General features: G+C 36.0%; 1 protein-coding gene across 1 annotated transcript; it reads right to left on the bottom strand.

Annotated features, from left to right (window-relative positions):
• Positions 1-3,642: 3,642 nt before the first annotated feature.
• On the bottom strand, positions 3,643-20,803 carry LOC126819183 (uncharacterized). Its single transcript, XM_050547116.2, has 6 exons — positions 20,713-20,803; positions 13,867-17,290; positions 13,380-13,534; positions 11,366-12,630; positions 9,659-9,788; positions 3,643-9,055 (listed from the first exon to the last, which is right to left on the bottom strand). Exons 2-6 carry the CDS (start codon positions 17,270-17,272, stop codon positions 7,790-7,792), a joined length of 6,222 nt encoding a protein of 2,073 aa, XP_050403073.1. The 5' UTR covers positions 17,273-17,290; positions 20,713-20,803; the 3' UTR covers positions 3,643-7,789.
• Between the last annotated feature and the right edge of the window lie 433 nt (positions 20,804-21,236).

Below are 21,236 nucleotides of genomic sequence, written 5' to 3' on the forward strand. Positions count from 1 at the left end.
TAAGAACTTATTCAACTTTCAGTCACTGTTTATGAGAAATAGCCTATCTTTGATTCAAAAACTCAAAACTTTGCGCATAGTTTCTTATTGATACATTAAAACAACAAAAGTTTTATAAAGGGTTATTTTTTAGTTAAATTTTGAGTAAATTCTTAACTTAAATCTGAGAATGTTTTGTGAAACCGGGCCCAGCTCTTTATCTAAATCTTACAAAACATATGCATCATGTTGGTATTTAATTTATTTTCATATTTTTAACTTTGTGGTATACCTCAATAGCAAGTTTTATACAATTATAAATTTTTATCTATGTTTTTATATAACAGTAATGTTATTCTTTTCATAATTCTTGTGGTATAAGTATGTAGACTGTGATTGTATTTCTATTTCCCAGGCAATCAATTCTTGTATATATAAAGTCGTCACCCCTGGCTGTGTGAAAGTCTATATTTTCACATTTCTTGTAAATGCTAGAAGTGGTAGTGTATTTTAATGTAGTGTATTAGACTGGGGCAAGCTGAGGAGCCATGGTGGTTCAGTGTGTAGGACTTTGGCTCACTAGCCTGTGGGTCCCTTGTTCGATCCCTGCGTGGGCCGAGAAAGTTCATCGGGTTCCCTCTTGTTAGTGGTGTAGAACAGCGGGCTTGGCAAGGGACAGTGTATAGTCAATCGTATGGGACAAAAAAGCAAGGTCCTGTGTACACATTGGCATGTAAAAGAACCCTTGACAGATGGAATTCAAAATAAGAGTAGGCCATAGCCCAGTTGGAGCAGAACAGTAGGACGTTTCATTTCATTTCTGGGGCAATCTGGAAAATAAGCAACATATTCAGGCTAAGTCTTGTCTTTTGTCCAGCACTGATTTGTACAAAAATCCGTGCAAACGAAGGTCGCCCAGGATAATGAGCCAACATATTACGCACTGAGGAACCATGGCTCCACAAAGTTTAAAATTGTTTTTCGGGGGCCCATTCTTCAGGAAATTTACTAAAAAAAATGGAGATTATAAGGAAAATAAAACAGTGAATAGATATAGAATGCTATTATGTAAATGTAGCTATATGCACACCGCTACATTAATTTCTTAATATTCTTTTGAGTATTTTATTGAACTGTTTAATCACATATAGAATTATTAAAAGATGCATAATGTAAGAGATAAATCTGCCTATTGCAGGTCTTTTTTTCTGGCTTCAAATGTTACATAAATTATTATTCACATGACAAGCCAATAATTAACACCCTAGGCTATATGATGGCTTAGATATTGAGTGGATGCGACAGTGCCCCATCATATTTATGCTAAACCATAATATGGCTGCCACAACTCACAGGGACTTTTGATAGAAGGATTGTAAATAGAGGTGTTGTTTATTACAGTGGCAATGGTACTTGACAATCGAGAATATGAACTGTTAATTGGCCTTCTATGGAGACCATTTCATGTTAAAACCTCAAACACTCATAACTTTGCTCAGAAGTAATTTGACTGAAATTGTCAATATATTCATTTTCATAATCTATGTTTTTACACTATAGTAAAAACCAACTGGTCTTTATCTAAATCTTACATAATGCATCTCTAATTATATATTAACTGTTCTTTTACTGAAATAGTATATATTAAATATATAATTAAGTGGAGTTAAAGATACTTTCCGGCGTATAAACTGTGTAATTTGATGATATATTTGGACTAAAAATAATTAGCGCTGAGAGATTGGACAATCTTTGCGTGCAACCTTTGACGTCACTCAGACAGGCATCCCAAATCGTGGGGTTGTCGGTTATGCGCTCCATGCAGGTTTTTCAGGGAATCCAGTTTTTTTCAATAAGATTTGATGTTTCTACTTTCCATATATACCAAAATTGCTATACTTTTATTGGAAATAACCACCCGATAAATACTTTTGTGGGGAAGTATCTTTAAGCGACATATGTGTCAATTTCTCTAAATGTAACCAGAGTGGTTGACAGCCAAAATCGCTCAACATCTAGAGTTTCTTGTTTTGCTGATAGCTTTTATATCTTGAACAAACTGCTGATTTTTATATCTTGAACAAACTGTTGATTTTGATGTTTAATATTTTATGTCAAATATTATTTGGATCCGATCATTTGGGCATTTTTAAATTTTAATAAATATTTTTTTTTAGTGTATGACTGTTTTTGTAACATTGCAGAGTTCAGAGCTACAGTGGCTCAGGATTCAATCCATGTGTCCAATCATAGTCATTCAGATGGTTTGAAAAACTAAGGTCTTGTGTACTGCAGATCAGTCTTCTTCAAATCCAGAATTTGATTCAAGTTCCCCAGTTTCGTTATTTTAGCCCTAATAACACCATCCATTGTTTGAATTTGATCGGTAGCCATATTGGCTCGGGCTTTTCGAACCTGGCGTTGAATGAGAAAGTTCATCGTGATTTTCTGGCATGTTTCCCCCTTGACAGCGATGCAGGACACAGTCCTGGCAATGGACAATGTATAGTTGTTCGGATGGGACAAAAAACCAAGGACTCATGTACACATGTAAAAGAACCCTTGACAGTTGGAATTCAATATAAGAGTTGGCTGTAGTCACTGTAACCCAGGTATCATTTAATCTTGTGTATCTAGCACTAATTTCTTTCACATTCGTTGAATATCAAATCTTTGTTTAAAAATTTGTAAAAACTGTTTAAAATCACCAAAAATCATCTAATTTGTACTTGTGTCCAGTTTAAAGCTGATTAATTTTGATAATGAGTGTCTAATTTACAAGTATTTAATTTCCTGACCACTGTTCAAAAATTAATCATTATACATCATTAATCAATTGGGTTGTTTATTTTTTTAACAGTAATTGAGAAATTAAACACTTGGAAATTAGACACCCATTATCAAAATTGAATGGTCAGCTTTAAACTGGACAGAAGTACAAATTAAACGATTTATGGTGATTTTAAACAGTTTATACAAATTTTTAAACAAAGATTGGATTTTAAACAAATGTGAAAGAAATTAGTGCTAGATACACAAGATTAAATGATACCTATGTTCATTGAGTGTTGCTGTCCAGGCAAAATTGCCCTCATAGCTGACTGGTCTATGCAGAACAATAGAATGTTAAACCCCTTTACATTGGATCTCTTATCTTCAAAAATGAGCCAGTGGTTCAGAAAGAAGTGAAATGATCTCCCGATTTTCCTCGAAGGCCTTACACGAATATGACCAGGCTAGTGGCGGGCTATATGTTTAATCTGGTTACGAAATGCGAACCATTAAAAAAAGTTTGCACAGTAAGAGTAGATCAACATGCAGACAACCCCTGTACTCCCAACTCGGGCAGTTTGCCTGAACTTCTGGCATCATGCAGAGGAGATGTTTAATTCTTAACTCGGAAAGTAAGAGACTTTATTTCCCATTAATATTTAGGGCCCCTAAAGGGAACTATGATAGGGGTGTCTACATGTAGACCTCTTCAAAATACCAGGGGTCCTCTCTTATATAAATGCCAATTGTGTATCCAGAGAAGTGATTTAGGACCTTTTTGTCTTATACATTAGTGTGCTCCAACTCCAGCAAGGTTCTGTCAAGAAAGTGTGGGGGAGAAGAGAGGGTCGTCTGTCATTTCCTGGGCAAACAAAAACAACACACAAGAAAAATGTTTTAACTTCGGTGTTTTTATTTTTAAGTATGATAAACATACAGCTATTTTTTAAAAAAGATATATATTTTATGACAAGATTTAGTTATACACATCTATAAGAACTGATTATACAAGATGCAAAAAACATAAATTTTGCACTTATATTTCAAATAATATCCTCTCATGGATCACAGTCTCACAAAGCTACTCTTAATCTTCAGCAGAATTATCAGTGAGCTGCAAACCACCGTATAGAGCCGCTATCACTCTCTACGACAATCTTTAACAATAACTGATTTCCTTTTTTTTTCTTTTTTTTGGGGGGGTGTCCAATTGCAATGGCGGATATCTTTTCAATAATTTCTATCATATATGTAAAATCACATGGTCATGCTGTTATTGTCATTTAACAAGCACTGATAAAATTACATTCCATAATTACATAGAGAGATGACATCATAAACTAGGTCATCGTGAAACTGTTATGGTTAAATTTTATTTCAATAATTGGCTTGTGCATACGTATCTTAAGCAGTGGTAGTAGATTAGGCAGACTACCCTACTCCTTGTCACGTACAAATGTGGGATCGAAACTTGTCTCAATGACAGACCTTATGATTTAAAGTACATTCATTTAACCATTCGAACTACCAAGCAAACTCCATAATTACATGGACAACAATGGTGTATTTTAGAGTATATATCTATACATTATCAATGGTGGAATATACAATAGGCTTATAAAGAGAAAATAACCAATTCATTTCATTAAAGGACAATATTGGTGTCAGTCATTATAAAATATGTGATAGAACTGGTTAAATACATCCCAAATATAATTTTAACACAGAGATCATTGCTACGGGAGATGTGTAACAAGCACGTGAAGAAACGGGAAGTGACGACAACATGACAAACACGAGTTATCCTTCTATATAACTGACTGAAGTAACAAGCGATAACAGACACGCGATCGAATTTCATTTGACTGATAATTCAGTTGAAGATGAAACGTTATATGAGACGGTGAGAGGATATCAGACAATTCAAAAAAAGAATGATCTCTGTGTTGAAATTATATTTGGAATGTATTTAACCAGTTCTATCACATATGTAATAATGACTGACCCCAATATTGTCCTTTAAAACGGTTCACTTTACAATATGGGATTTGGAATCCCTTGTGAAAACTGAATCTCATATGATTAATTATAATTTTAACCTGCATGAAATTTGATCAATCATGGTGATTATGCACAAATTTCGACCATGATTCTTTTATTGGAATTTTTCCTAAAGACACTCAAACACCAAAATAATTTTCAGCTTCACTATACTTAATCACTTTAGATACAATGCTTCAATCTATCAAACAAACAGTAAAGTTCGGCATCACTATCCTCATCTGTCAAAAAAAAATTGATGTGACCCAAATCATTCAATTAAAATAACTAACAATCTGGTAAGCTTATAAATATATACACACAAGACAGTAAAATTTTGTTCAACAATTAAACAGTGGAGCCAATTTTCCTACTTTCTGATCGATACTCATCTTTGGTATCCCCAATGATATTGTTCCTTCCGACTCGCGAATTCAAATTGTCTACCCTTGATCGTATGTTGATTCTACGAACCAATCACAAAACAGTTTACATACCAGTCTTAGCATCATTGTTTATGTACACCACAATAATCTTAGTTGCAATAAAATGTTAGTTACTTCCCTTCACCCACATAGCAGAAGTATCAAGGGTGGATAATTTGACTGTGTCACCCCTGTGCATGGATACCAAGGATGATCGATACTGAGATCCAATTATTTCTATTGATTGCCTTCTTTATTCAGGACATATCCCAAAACCTGTATTTCACTGGAAAGTACTCTATAAGTGGAGTATCAATTATATGTAACAATTTTGGGTATTATTTGATGTATTTCAATATTTCCTCAATGTAACTATAGTAAATAATTTCTCTAAATTATAGATCACAGATATATACACACCATATTCAAAAATATTTGATTTCATTCACAATAACTCTCCAACCAAATCAGAGGTAGGTCAGATCCAGATGGGTTATTGTTACTTACGACCCCTCACCCCCAAATCTTTTCATTATCTCTGTATCCATACTTGCTTTGCAACATGGACGGGAAATCTTCCTTTGTTCTTTTCTTTGAATAAGCAGATTGTTTCCCTCTTAGAGATTGGGTGGTGCTTAACCGTGCAAAAACTGGACATGTTCAATGTTATTGCACACTTTTGCTGGTTTACACTAGTTTTAGTAGAAATCATATAGAGAAGTAGGATGGGTTTTCTGTGCAATAACAACAAGCATGTTGAGCAGGTATCAATGTTACAAGTCATTCATAGCATTCGTTAACAAGTCATTCGTTAACAGGTTTAACATCTCGGCCTGCGGCCTCTGGTTAAACCTGTTAACTCATGAAAGCCGTGCTATAAATATAACAGATATGGCAGACCTTTTCTCCACAGACTGCTCACTAGAAACCTTTTCTTCAGACAGCTCTCCAGAAACCCTTTCATCACAGACTGCTTACTGGAAAGCCTTTCTTCACAGACGGCTCCCCAGTAACCCTTTCTTCACAGACTGCTTTCCGGAAACCTTTTCTTCAGATGGTTCTTCAGAAACCTTTTGTTTACAGACTGCTTTCCACAAACTTTTTTCTTCAGAAACTGCCTCCCAGAAACCTTTTCTCCACAGACTACTTTTCAGAAAACCTTTCATCACAGACTGCTTACTGGAAAGCCTTTCTTCACAGACGGCTCCCCAGTAACCCTTTCTTCACAGACTGCTTTCCGGAAACCTTTTCTTCAGATGGTTCTTCAGAAACCTTTTGTTTACAGACTGCTTTCCACAAACTTTTTTCTTCAGAAACTGCCTCCCAGAAACCTTTTCTCCACAGACTACTTTTCAGAAAACCTTTCTTCACAGATGGCTCTCTCATAATCTCAGAAACCCTTTTTTCAGACAGCTCTTCAGAAACCCTTTTCTTCACAGACTGCTACTGAGAAACCTTTTCTTCACAGATGGCTCCCCAGAAACGTGTTCTTCATCGACTGCTCCCTAGAAACTTTTTCTTCAAATATCTGTTCCCTAGAAACATTTTCTTCACATGCTACTCCAAATAACCTTTTCTTTGTAGACTATTCTCCAGAAACAATTTACTTGTTACTTTCTGGACAGCATTCTAAGAGGCACCAATCAATTCATACTAGACAGTTAACTCCTATCACACTAACAATTGTTTGGTCCACATTCACAAATTTAACAACTAACAATTTCAAAGAAGAAATCAGTCATAATTCTCTGAAAGCTTCACATGTCCATTGGTAGATACATTCACAAGGGTGTGTTTCAAATACAGCCCTTTATTATTCATCTATAAATTGCCCCATGATTATTACTATATACAATTATCAAAATAATGATTGTGACACATCTCTGGCATAGAGGACATTATATACATTCGCTTTCTTCAATTCACTACTGATGATCCACAACCCTTTTTTTTAGCTTCCAAAAGATGATGATCTTCACTTTCTGGGACATGTAATTACTTGGAAACAAGATGATCTTCTCTTCCTGGGACCTTGTAGTTACTTCCAAACAAGATGACATTTCAATCCCTTGGACCTTGCTAGATACTCAAAAACAAGATGAACTTTTCTTTCAGGAATCTGGTTGACACTCACAAACAGGATGATCAAAGCTTTCTGGATCCCAAAAAAGATGCTCACAAGATGATCTTCACCTTCTGAAAAATTATAAACACTCACAAACAAGATGATCTGTCTGTCCTGGAACCTTCTAGACACTTTCAAGTAACAAGAATGTCCGTCATGGGACTTTAACGTTACTTTCAAACATTTTTGGCTTTCCTGAGACAGAATCTGATGTCACACACCTGTTCTACTGTAAGACATGCACCAATTGGAAATTACTGTTAAAGTTCTCAGTTGATTAACTTCCTATGTCATTATTTCCTAACACTTGTTAATATATGACATATTTCAGATTAATTCAACTGACATCAGTCACAAAAACAATCTCCCAAATGGTACAATTTCTTTTCTTACAATGTGAACAAATGGTTCAATGTCCTTCCCAGGACTTAACAAAGAGAGAGGATAATCAGTAAGGCCTGTAGTTGGCATTGAAACGTCTATCGGCGTATCCAGGTATCGGTCTGTTTGATGACCTTGAATCCTGTAACCCCTGACCTTGATTATACGATGATGATGAGGACTGTCGAGACTGTGTACTAGTAAAATGATCCCCTCTATAATTATCTTTACTTTTGCCTTGATCCCGTCTATGAAATTCTGTAGAATCAGACTTGTGTTTTTCTGGTCCATTGCGATCAAAGTTGTTGAAGCGGTTGGAACTTATGGGAGGGGGTGTGGTATAATGTTGTGGTAGAAAATTACTTCCAGGAGGTCGAAAAGGTGCTTCCGAACCTTGCATGACATTTGGCATCTGATTCAATGAACTGTTTGGGAAACCTTGCGTTGGTAGGAAATTTGTATTTGATGGATGTGGATCGTGTGTCATTGATCCATAGCCTGAGCCATAGCCGGGTGGCGGCACATTGGTGTCCGGGATCACTGTATTCATATGATGGGTAGGATAAACAATAACTGATCCACCAGTTCCTATAGGTTGATTAGCTCCTGCAGGCAGATTAACGCCTCTTGGTTGGTTAACCCCTGCAGGTGGATTAACCCTTCTAGACTGGTTAACTCCTGCAGACCGGTTAACATTTCTTTGCTGTTCCTTAGTAGACTTTGCCTTAGCAGTTATATTCCTATCCTTGTTTCTTTCTTCGGATTGACTAGGTTTGACAATATCCTTTATCACCCTTTTCAATCGGTCCGTTTCCGTCTTGAATTTTTCCACGAGAGAACTGTCTGTAAGAGCTGCAGCATTTTTAGCCAACGCCAATTCCTCGTTTAATTTCTTATCGTCACGAAGTGGCAGCTCAGAATTGGGTATTATTTTGTATCTACCGCTGACCCCACCACATTTTTTCAGGATTTCATACATTTCTGTTGGTGAATGCTGAGGTATAACAGCATGATAAACATTTCCATCTTTTTCTCGCAACATATTGTAGCGCACATTATATTTTTTCTTAAAATACTTGACCAAGAAAAAATTCTTAAAATTGGGCCCAAATGTCAGTTCTTCTAAAGTTTCTTCATTGTCAAAAATAGAAAACATACTTTCTAATACGGCATACAACCATTTGAAATTAGAAGTGTCTTGTTCCTCTTCCAGATCATCTAGGATGTCTTCTGGAAGTTCTTCGACCGTCATTCCGGACATTTGCATCATCTTTGCCTGTTGTTCAATATCCTCGCTGCTAAAAGCACCCTCTGTGTCATATTCTTTCATAACCTGTGAATAAGTGATACAAGGAATATATTTTAGACATTTAATAGTACTTGAAGTTCATTAAAAAACCCAGGAGGTTCCAGCATGGTGTTCGTAGTGCAAGGAACAGTGCCTAGTCATTAGGATGGGTTGAAATATAAATGTTTAGTGTAAGTTCACAAGTGGACATAAGGTTTTTAATTATCCACAAGACACCTTTTCCTTGCACCATCTAAATGGGGAACCAGGCTGGAAGATACTGAGGAACTTTCACGGCTAACAGAGCCCTTCTGGTTAGTGAGTCAACAAGCCACCGTGACTCCCATTTTTATTACCATGATTAATGAATTGTTGACAATATTCAGATAACGATAATCCAGTCTAGACACCTGACAGTGAAACAAAAGAAATTTAATCCACTTATGAAGCCTGCTACTCACAATCCCTGATCCTCATGACTAGAGGAAGATTAATGTGTGTTTTAAACACAAATGAACAATGAAGAGGGTGATGAAGGATATTTGAGAATATATGTACTAAATGTATATGACCAGACGACTCCTTGATCTTGAGGCACTAGGCTTCAGCCTACCAACCTGCATTTAATTTATAATTTGCATATATTACCTCAATAACTGGGCGAGATTCGTATAAGCTATATAAAGTATCAGCACAGGACAGTATTCTTGCTCGATGTTTTGTCGGAGCTGTAATATTACGTGACGACACTTCTTCACCTTGAATATAGATCGGAAACCTAGAAGAAACAACCATCATAAATTGACAATGTTGGTTAATATCCAAAATTATTCTTTTTCAAAATAAATGAATTGATACATGTTTAAAAGTATACATATATACATGTATGTATTTTGTTTAAAGTGATGAATACTTTTTATGTTTACAGTAATGAATACTTGTTTTGCAAAGGAATGAACACTTGTTTTGCTTAAAGGAATGAATACCTTTGTTTTGGTTGAAGGAATGAATACTTGTTATGTTTAAAGGAATGAACACTTGTTTTGCTTAAAGGAATGAATACTTGTTATGTTAAAAGGAATGAATATTGAATACATTACATGTATTATAATGTTTAAAGGCATGAATACTTTTATGTATAAGGGAATATGTTTAAAACAATGAATAGCCGATGAGCTTAAAGGAATGAATAGCTGATGTGCTCAACGGAATGAATAGCTGATGTGCTTAAGGAATGAATGGTTTTTTTTATGTTTAAAGGAATGCATAATGTTATGTTTAAAGGAAAGAATACTTTTGGATTTAATTGAATGAATATTTGTTTTGTTTAAAGAAATGAATACTTGTTATATTTAAAGGAATGAACACATGGATTATCATGAATACTTGTTTGTTTAAAGGAATGAATATTTGCATTTATGTATGTTGATAATAGGAATTCTCCATTAAGCACTCGGAATATAGTCATTATACACATCACCAAGACTTCACTATGATGCCATTTGAGGAGAGACATGACAGCTATGCTAAAACCCATTTTGTTGTGGTAAAAAAATAATAAATGACCTTAATTATTGCAGGTTAATATTAAAATAGTAAGCTTTATATACATGTATAACGCTTTATGTTGTATTAGAAATCTCATAGCATATTGATGTTCTGTCCTATTTAAAATATAAAAAATAAATATTGTGACTGTGGTAAAAACATAGCGACATGATAGCTGTTTTCATAAACATCACACTATAGCCGTTTCCATAAACCCCATAGTACAGCTGTTATCAAAATCCCCATAATATAGCTGTTTTCAAAAAACGTATACTATGTTTGTTCTTAAAAAAAACTCATAGTATAGTTGTTCTTGAAAACCTCATACTATAGTTGTTCTTGAAAACCTCATACTATAGTTGTTCTTGAAAACCTGATATTATGATTGTTCTTGAAAACCCTATCTATCGTTGTTCCAGAAAACCCCATAGTATAAATATTTCTTTATTTCATAGCACAAAGCACTCCCTTGTAGCTGTCTCGCGTCAATTTTGAAGACAGATCGATCTGCAGTACTAACTGGTACCCCTTTTTTTATATATCTTGCCATTGCTGAAGAAAATGTTGATTGAAAATAATGTGACAAATATCAGTTTCCAGCCTTAAAAATTATCGAATCTAAAATAGGCCAAGATTATCGCAGTCCTGAACATCTTAAGACAATCGCCAAATATTTTATCAAGATTATCATCGACCTGAACAACTGAAGATTATATCGCTGACCTGAAGATTAACGCTAAATATTTTCAAAATATTGTCTTCAGGGCAATCCTAATAGAGAGCCAACTTTAGGCCTAATACACTTACTTAAAATTAGAACCTTCTGTAACACATTCCCATTCCATCAACATCTGATTATGTCTACAGCTGTACTCTAGGATTTTAAATGCATTCTGCCAATGGTTTTTCTTTTGGGATGCTGTTTCCAAGATCACTATGTCACGAACGGTGGTCGTCTGTTCTCCACTTTTATAATTCTTTAGATGTTTCTTGTTCGATTCTCGATTGGTGACAGGCTGGCCTTTATCTGTAGAGAGGACGTCTGCAGCAGTAAGATCTGCTGGAGCCAATTTCTTCTGATTTAAAATGATATGCTGGGCATTCGTAGCTATCATAAACTGATTACACCGAGTATACGCATCCACTTTCGCTGCATTTCTTGAACTTCCGGAACCAACGGCAACCAGATAATCAGCTACATACAACTCACAGCGTATGATCATAACGTTATTTTTATCAACGGTGTTGGTTTTCCTGAAGACACAAAGTGTGGGAACTTTCAGGCGGGTACCCAGTTTATCCAATTTTTCAATGAAGTTTGTATCTTCAACAGTCCGCTTTAAATGGTCGATCAGCAAATCCATATTTTCTTTTACGATCTTTAAACTTGTATTTTGTGTTGTGTCTGCAGAAGAAGAATTCAATTTCTTCAACCCTTCCTCGATTTCCTTCGCCGAGAGACCCTGAACCAACTGCTCAGCCGGAAACAACATGAATCGCGTGTACACCATTTCCATGCATTGTTGCTTGGCAACCTTCTTTGAATTTTCTGCCGAGACGCCGATGAGTATTTCTGCTAGAGAACATTGACCCTGGCACATCCTTTCTCCTTTTTTACTAAACGTCCACTCATCTTTGTAAGTGAAGAATGTGGATGTTTTAGAGATGTTAACAGCATTCCCAATTTTCGCAGAGACGTTCAGAGGAACATTTTTAGCATTCTTCAAACTTTTAATAAAACGTTTAAAGATATTTACAGGCGTGTTCCACTCTTTCTTTTCTGACTCTTTAATTTGATTAATTAAGAATTCTCTCAACTCGTCCATCGAACGTGGTTTTCGCGCTCGAATCTCCTCCATCGTACAATTACGACAAACTTTTACAGCCTCTTCATGGCATAAACTTTTGCATTCGTACTTAAACTGATGAAATACGTCGGCAAAGAACTGTCCGCCGATATACAAAGCTCCCGTATAGAACACTTTCTCTCTAATTCTATGTAATTCTCTTATTCTGAACTCTTTTTTCAGTTTGTCTTCCCCTTGGTAATCTTGGATGGCGGCATCTATCAACTGCAAGAAGAATGTAATAATAATAAATAATAATAACCATTTTCTAGAGTATTGAACATTCAGACATACACAAACTTGACACATTTCATACACAAACTATAACATCAATTCAATTCTGATAATTAATTCGAACATATATTAGAAACAGACTTGAATTGAATTAACAGAAATCATAATCATTTGAATTACACACTAAACTAAATGTCTTCGGCAAACAGTTTATTGCTTGGATAATTTAACTTTTGGAATTAAGACAAATTACTTTCCTTAAAAATGTTTAACATGAGAAAAATGATTGAATGAATGGAGATGTTAGTTTTACATGTAATTCATGATAACAAGAGCTCAGATATTTTTGAAACTGAGAAATTTCAGTCAACAAATAAATTTCCTCCAGACTAGAAGTGTTCTGCAAATGGTTTAATTAATTAAACTCGTTGAATAATAAGACAAAAGATTAACATCAGAAAAATGAGTAAACGGATGGAAATTTGAGTTTTAATTCATGATAACCAAAGTCAACATCACTTTGAAACAGAAAATTAATTCAGAACATTTGCTCTTAATCAAATATAAATGTTAAAGAGATAATGCTGATGTTTTGTCAATTAGATAAATGAATATTTCTGCAGGAATTGTCAGACAGGACTCTTGATTCAGCCAAATTTGTCCTACTCTATTATGTCAATTTCCAACTCAGACAAATGATCAAAGCAAAGTGCTGATGTTTTCAACTTTCAACTACTTACTGCAACATCACCACCGCTTTTCTTGCAGTATCTGATATAGAAGCGAAGGGCATTCAACTTCTCTTCTAGACTCGGATCTAGAACCCCACTTACTTCACTGCATTCTGATTCATCTGGTTCTGGTTCAACTTTATTATCATTTTCACCAGGCTCATCTAGAAAGCAATGCAAAACAAATATGTCACTCAACGAATCACACTTGTCAACATACAGCTGTTCATATGACATGACAGGGACAGTGATATGCCAATGGAAAGCCATGATACAATATATTATATGATAATAAATGAGAAATAAAATGAAATTGGGTTTAATGTCCCACCTTACTGCACCAACCGGGCTAATGAAGACAAATAAAAAAAGAAACTTTTCATAAGGTCTTCACTATAACCCAGTGCTTACACTGAAACATGTTTTATAGTCCCAATCTTAGGTGCTCAAAACAAGGTATGCATTATTAACTGGACTTGAAACTGTTGACACTTACTAGCATTCAGATCAGTCATCATATCAAAGTTGCCAGTTCCTTTTCCAGATTCAATGTCTTTCAAATTGGATAAAGTTGTCTTTAGGGAATTGAAATAAGAATCATCCAACTGAAAAGCTGGTGCAGTTGGAGGAACTGATGCTGGAACATCAGCAGGGATTATGTTTTTCTGTTCTTCTTTTATCTCTACTGACTCTTTATTATTACTATAGACAGCTGGAACCTTATTCCACAGGTTGAATATATCTAAGGACTCTAACTTAGGAGACTTCCAGTAGCCGGATTTACTTTCTTCTTTAATTTGAGATTCTTTGGTATTCACAGGGCTTGGTTCAGCAGACTTTGATCCCTTTTTGCCCTGTATATCTGATCTTGAATATGGGTATTCAGTTTCAAAATCTGGTAGTTGAATATTCTCCATAAGATTCAATTTGGGGGCAATATTTTCAGGGGGATGGTTAGACTGGATTTCTATTTCACCGGTGTCTTTGGTAGGGTTCATTGGGTCATACACTTCATCACAGTTGATGCAATGTGCCGTAAAATCTTTCAGGGACTTAAATTTGTCCCGTGTTTGCTTAACTTGTTCAACAGCCGGGGGCTTTTTCATAATTGATAAATTTTCCGATTTCCTAAACTCACTCCTTATGGGAAAATCAGGAAATTTGCTCTGGAAGTTTCTGAATCTATCTTTGGGATCTTCAACAGCATCTGTATTCGTCTCAGCAGGTTTCCTTGACTTCATTATACTTTTGAAATCTGCTTTAGAAATTGGAACACCATCAATGTCTTCCATGGGGATGGTATCACTTGTTTCACTCCTCTGAATAACTTCTCTTCCATCGAATGATAAACCTTGGCTCGGCATGCCAAAGGAACCAGTATCAGTTCTGAGAGCAAATTGTTTTATTTTATCATCAAATGATTGTTTGGGGTTATTTTTTGAAGCATCTGGTGTCATATGTGGAGATTCTATTGTTTTGATCAGCTCTGACACTGGTTTATTCTTCTTTATCATATCTTGAATAACTTTTACCGACTGCTCAGATGATATTCTGCATGCTGCAATGTTTCTGCTGATAGCATCATCATCCAAGAAGTCAAATTCTTGTCTTCCAAAATCTTGTCTGTCTACAGATGCTGATGGTGACCTAGAACGTTTCAGTCCTCTGCCAAGAAAATCTGCTGATATCTCTGCTGTGTTTCCCTCATTGGATTTTCTTTTCAACTGCTCTTTTAATACAGCTTTTTCAAGAAACTCCAATGGTGGTGTTTTTGCCTTTCTAGGTCTTTGTTTGGAGGCAGAATTTCTGCCTTTTATTTTACCTGATTCTGGTGTACGTCGTTCACGACTGACCCTACTAAGTGATTCATCCTTCTTTGATACTCGTCGAGTTGATTCAGATAGATGTTTTTTTGATATTTCATTGGCATGAGCACTTCTAGAATGACTGCTATCTCTTCTAGATCCCAAATCAGGCTCATCCCTGTGTGTTTTATATCTATCATTGGCAGGACCTCTTCTTGAAGGACTTTTTTCCCTACTAGTTTTTGGCTCATCTCTTATTGCTCTAGGCTTATCATTGGAAGGAGCGCTTCTTGGGGGACTTCTTTCTCTTCTAGATCCAGCACCCAACCCATTCCCTTGTGTTCTTGGTTTGTCACTAGCAGGAGCTCTTTCTCTCCATGACTCTGACTCATCTCTGTGTTTTCTAGGCCTGTCATTTGCAGCAGCTATTTTAGACGGACTGCTTTCTTTGTTAGATGCACCCCTCCTCTCTGGGGATTTTCTGAAGTTATTTCCTAGTCTTCTAGATTCTGAATCAAAGTTGTGATTATGTTTCTGATCTTCATGCATCCATTCATGTCTCACTAGATCTTGCCTAACATTTGATTCAATCATTTTACTATGGTTAGGATTCGGAGACCTAATCGTATCACTTAAACTTCTTGGCAGAATTGTGGATCTTGCTTTTTCTTCAAATCTTCTCTGATGTGGAGAACGACTCCTGTTCCCATCTCTTTTTTCATTCCTAGATTGTGATGACATTTCATGTCTCCCGGTAGAACGTGATCTTCCAGAGTTTCTGGAGTGTCGAGAACTACTTCTGTCACCACGCCTTCGGTGATTTGACCGACTTCTTTCTTGTGATCTGTTTCTCTTATTGGACGGTGAAGGATCAGAGATTCTTGATTGTGGCGAATTCCTTCTCATATAATTCTCTAAAGACGATTCCCTTCTTGGCCATTCAAGTGGTTCTTCATCTCTGCGGATCTCTATTCCTGATCTTTCAAATGGTTCTTGATATCTGGTGCTATCTCTTCCTGATCTTTCAAATGGTTCTTGATCTCTGGTGTTGTCTCTTCCTGATCTTTCAAATGGTTCTCGATCTCTGGTGTTGTCTCTTCCTGTTCTTTCAAATGGTTCTTGATTGCTGTGGTTCTCTATTCCTGATCTTTCAAATGCATCTCTGGTGCTATCTCTTCCTGATCTTTCAATTGGATCTCTGGTGCTATCTCTTCCTGATCTTTTTAATGGTTCTTGATCTCTAGTGTTATCTATTCCTGATCTTTCAAATAGTTCTCGACCCCTGGTGCCATCTATTCCTGATCTTTCAAATAGTTCTCGACCCCTGGTGCCATCTATTCCTGATCTTTCAAACTGTTCTCGATCTCTGGTGTTATCTATTCCTGATCTTTCAAACTGTTCTCGATCTCTGGTGTTGTCTATTCCCGATCTTTCAAATGGTTCATGATCTCTGGTGCTATCATGCCTGTCGTGATATTTATCGCCCATATCTGGTGATCTTAAACTCAAATGTCTCTCATGGTCCATGAATCTTTCTCTGGAATCTTCTCTAATTCCAAATGAACTCCTTTCACCACTAAAGTATTCCCGCTCAGTGGAATGGAGGTGGAATACAGGGGCCACACCTTCTGCAGCTGGAAAATAGGTCCTCTCTGATTTTCGCTGTTGTAAATAAACACGCAGGTCAGGTTCTTGGTTTCGTGAGATCTGGGAATGAGGGGAAACACTTCTTCTGTTTCTCATTGTGGCTCTCAAGTCTACTTCAGGTGAGCATTCCCTTCGTTGTTCAATCCTTAAGTATGGAGATGGAGATCTGTAATCAGGTCTGTCTTGGACTTTAAAATCATCGATATGCCTTCTATTAAGGTCATGATAGGTGTCTCTGTCCATTCTCTCATTCATGGCCATTTCTCTATGATAATCATAATTGTCAGGATAGCGGCCATCATAATTTCTATCAAAATTTACACCTTCTAAATGTCGCAGGTGATGATCCTGCCGATCATGGTTACCTGGACCACCAAAATCTTGTTCGTCAACATTCACTTGTCTTCTGGTTCCATCTGTCCTTACAATCATACTCTTAGTGTTCCACATAATGATTGTGTCGTCTATCTACAATATAAGAGAGTAAAGTTCCACATTTAGAGTAGCATGGAACCTAAATTCAATAAAATACAATAATTCTTTTCAAAGACATCAAAGCACAATTTTATGAAAATAAAAGTAAGTCAAATAAACCTATCAGACTTGATATTTACATCAAGACGACTTAATAATAGCTAATACATCAAAATACAGTAACTTTTTATAAAGATGTCTCAGCACGATTTCAAGCAAATAAAAGTAAGTCGTATACATTTATCGTACTTAATATCGGCTAATAAATTTTAAAGGTTCCTGTAATTAAATTTTAGTCAGTAACGAGTGGAACCAACTTCCAATGTGAGACCACTTTAGTATGTGACTTGATGTTGGCTAATAAATCAAGGCGTCTTTCACAATTTCAAGAAATGATAACAGTTCTCAGGATTAAATTTCAAGTATTTGGCTTCTGATCATTCCAGACAGCAACTCCAACAACCAAGTGGAACCATCTTCCAGAGAGCCTAAAGAACTCCACAAAAATAAGTTACATCAGATAAAACTTAAAACATATCTTTTAAGACTATATTTCAATGCATTATTGTGGATTAAAAGTACATTATCATCATTATTGCATTTGACACAATTCAATCAATTGATCAGGCTGCAAATGCAATATATTTTAACAAATCACAATGGGTTAAATAACACCACCGTCCACTGAAAATTTATATTTCATCTATAGTAGGTGCCCTCCATTTTACATTAGGAACTGGAGAGAAAGAGTGAGAGGGCTGCTATAATTTGCTGCTTGATATCCAATATCAAATGTGTACCGGCGCACTTTGCAGGAGGATCACACATTATGAACACAATATTATAAGGATAGTGATTCTTCATCTGGACAATTTATAATGTCACTGTTATTGATAGTGCTCCTACGACTAGTCGGATAGCCGTAAACGGTTAGAACTGGACGGTTAAACGGTTCGAATTCAACGGTACAGTTATTCGGCGATGTCCCCCATTACATAGAGTTGTGTCTGATTATATTCCTCTTTATAACAAAATTTGCCCGTTGTCATTTTGTATTTGATGTTTGAAAATCTTAAAATGTAACAGTCGTCCTACGATGTCGACTGCTAAAAAATAATAATATTAATAGCACTCGTCGTAGTCATACGGCAAAGTCAACGGACCTTGTTCTGACTTTTGCTACTGTTAATCCAATCTAAATACTTCTCGGCATTTCTAACTATATTCTACCTTGTTTATTATTTACTTCAAAACGTAACCACCATTCAAAATATAATCATAAAGCCTAGAAAATGACATTATACTAGATTCGTTACGACATTCAACAAGTTTCATATCTCGTAATTTCTCGCAAGAATTCTAGTTTGGTTTTTAGTTAAATTAACCAATCATAAAAATTCTACTTGCAAGTGAGGAATTATTTCTTTATTGTCCAATCAATAGACGCCTTCCAATTTACTTTATTCTATTCTTAGTAAAATTGTGTAATCGTAATATTATCGCCATCTGTCACGTACGAAGGGAAATAGAGTATTGTTTTGTATATTATCGTTATATTGAATTAAAAAATGTTTCAAATGAACCAAGTTATCCAGGTAAATAAATAACTACGGCCTTAGATAGTTTAAATTTTCATTAAAGAATTGTACATGTCTGAAAAAATTCCTGAAATTTTTGCGCGTGTAATGCCTTTCAGGCGAGTATAGCGTGTGCACGAGTAATGACTCGCACCTCCTGACAAGCTCTGTTTTATGTTTAAAATTGATACCATACGGTTAACGGTTACTAACCAGTTAATAGCTACGGTTATTCGAATAACAAAAAGTCCTAACCGTAGGAGCACTAGTTATTGATGTGAAAAACCGCTCTCTTACAAGAGATTATAATATTATCAAAGTAATCAACAGAGACCGACATGTATGTATTTTATGCTCACAGATAATTGATTGGTGATTGCTTGTCGGTTAATACCCACTGACTGAAGGCTGGATAATTATCCAATGTTAAGTGAACGCAAATCGTATGACAGGACCGCTGAGTGGCATCGTAATTCGGAATATTCAGAATCCAGACTACTCAAAACTTTTTTGGTTGAAGTAATAAGGAAATAAATCGGGACGTGAAAATGATGACAGATTTCACAGAAAGTTGAACTCAACACAGTGAATGTGCATGCTTCAGTGGCTTGTCTCGAAGTGATTTCTGGCTAATCACACAGTGCGATAATACTCAGCAGAAGAGTCTATGAGTCTATAAATAGCCATTGCACAGGCAATTCTCTACTATCAAATATTACAGGTGTAAAAAATCTATTGTTGATGATTCTGAATAGCAGTAATATTTAGCTTTTTGGTTACAGCAAGTTTAGAAATTACGTTCGTTTTATGTTTTAAATTGATTTATCATTAACTGTACTGTTGCTCGGCATATTTTGGTTTAGTACAAATAATATCTCTGAAACACTCAGGTTAGGCAAGGACATGATACTAGTAGCAGTAGTTTCATTTTACTTTTACAAGGTTCTTAAAATAATTGTTGAGTTGCCCAAAGTGCATGTTTCTAAATTCAATTTCTTGTTTCAGCTTTCTGTTATGTTTCGTAAAAAAGTAGTCTTGATTATCTTGGCCTGTCAATCAGATGTAGAATAGTCGGTAGACTGGTTAAGCGGGACTAATTTCAAACAAGGGCATGTAACCTATTTTTTACTCAAAGGTGTATGTTTTACTATGATTTTTTAAAAACATTATCGGTCACCAAGTCCCACAATAAATACTGAATATGAAAGTAAATTGTTTTATCCCTTATTATGCACCTGGAATGTTTGTGTTATTCTGTTGTAATATTATTATAATGTGAGCAAAGCAATAAATGACTGAAGATTCTAATTTTTTTCAAAGATTCCAATTTTTACCTAATTTTCTTTTCGTCTTGTAAGGCCGACATTCCTAAATATGGACGTTGAACAATATTTAGAGTGTCATGGCGGCGAAAAGGCAACTTGATAGGAGGGGACGTATTTTTAACAGCATGTAGTGTCGCTCATACTGACTCTAGTAAGGTAAGCAACTTTTAGCAAGGTCTTATTTTCTCACTAAAATGTTCTCTTACAAATTACATTGTACAGCCGTTGACACGGATTGACACCCCACCGTTCAGCATAAAAAGTTGCCCAGTAAAATTGACTGGTGGACGATTCTTTTTTGACAAGGATTCAAGAGGACGTACGGTTCCTGAACGTACAGGGCGAGTGTAATGAGACCTACGTTCATAGCTGAACTACCACTGTACAGTGTAATCTCAGTTCAGATATGTGTTGACCGCCACCGAGACAAATCACTGAACTCAGTCATCGACAAATGTTTATTGCAAGTTCTAGTTGCACTAATGTGCAACCAAATGAACAGATTTATCTTTACCTGCTCGATTGCTCTGGCAGATAGTACAATTATTTAATTAGAATATTAATAACTAAATTGTTTTTCTTTTTAACAACAGTGCCAGTCAGTCGAGTCAGTCTGCATGTCTTCTCGGTCACTTCCGATTTTAATAATGGACAGATAACTCTATGAGAAATTCTTATCCATTCGGCAAACATCGACAGATTCTACGCATCTAATAGGGTACCCGAATCCATAGATATCCTATGTCTTTATAGGATATCTATGCCCGAATCTGCCGAGGTTTGCCGAGTGATTCTTATCTTCAGGCTCGATTTTCCAGGGTTATTAGCACACTTTCCTCGGTGTATCGGTGAAGATCAGGACAGTTTCGGTCGAGGGGCCCAGCCGAGGCGGAGCCCGACCAAAACTGTCCTGATCTTCACCGATACACCGAGGAAAGGTGCTAATAAGTCACTTACATCACGCCTATCGAGTATTGTGAAGCGAAATGTGAAAAATAGTTATTATTATCGAGTCGTGTCAAGCGAAATGTGACAAAT

Source organism: Patella vulgata, chromosome 1 (genome assembly GCF_932274485.2).
Source record: "Patella vulgata chromosome 1, xgPatVulg1.2, whole genome shotgun sequence".
NCBI lineage: Eukaryota > Metazoa > Mollusca > Gastropoda > Patellidae > Patella > Patella vulgata.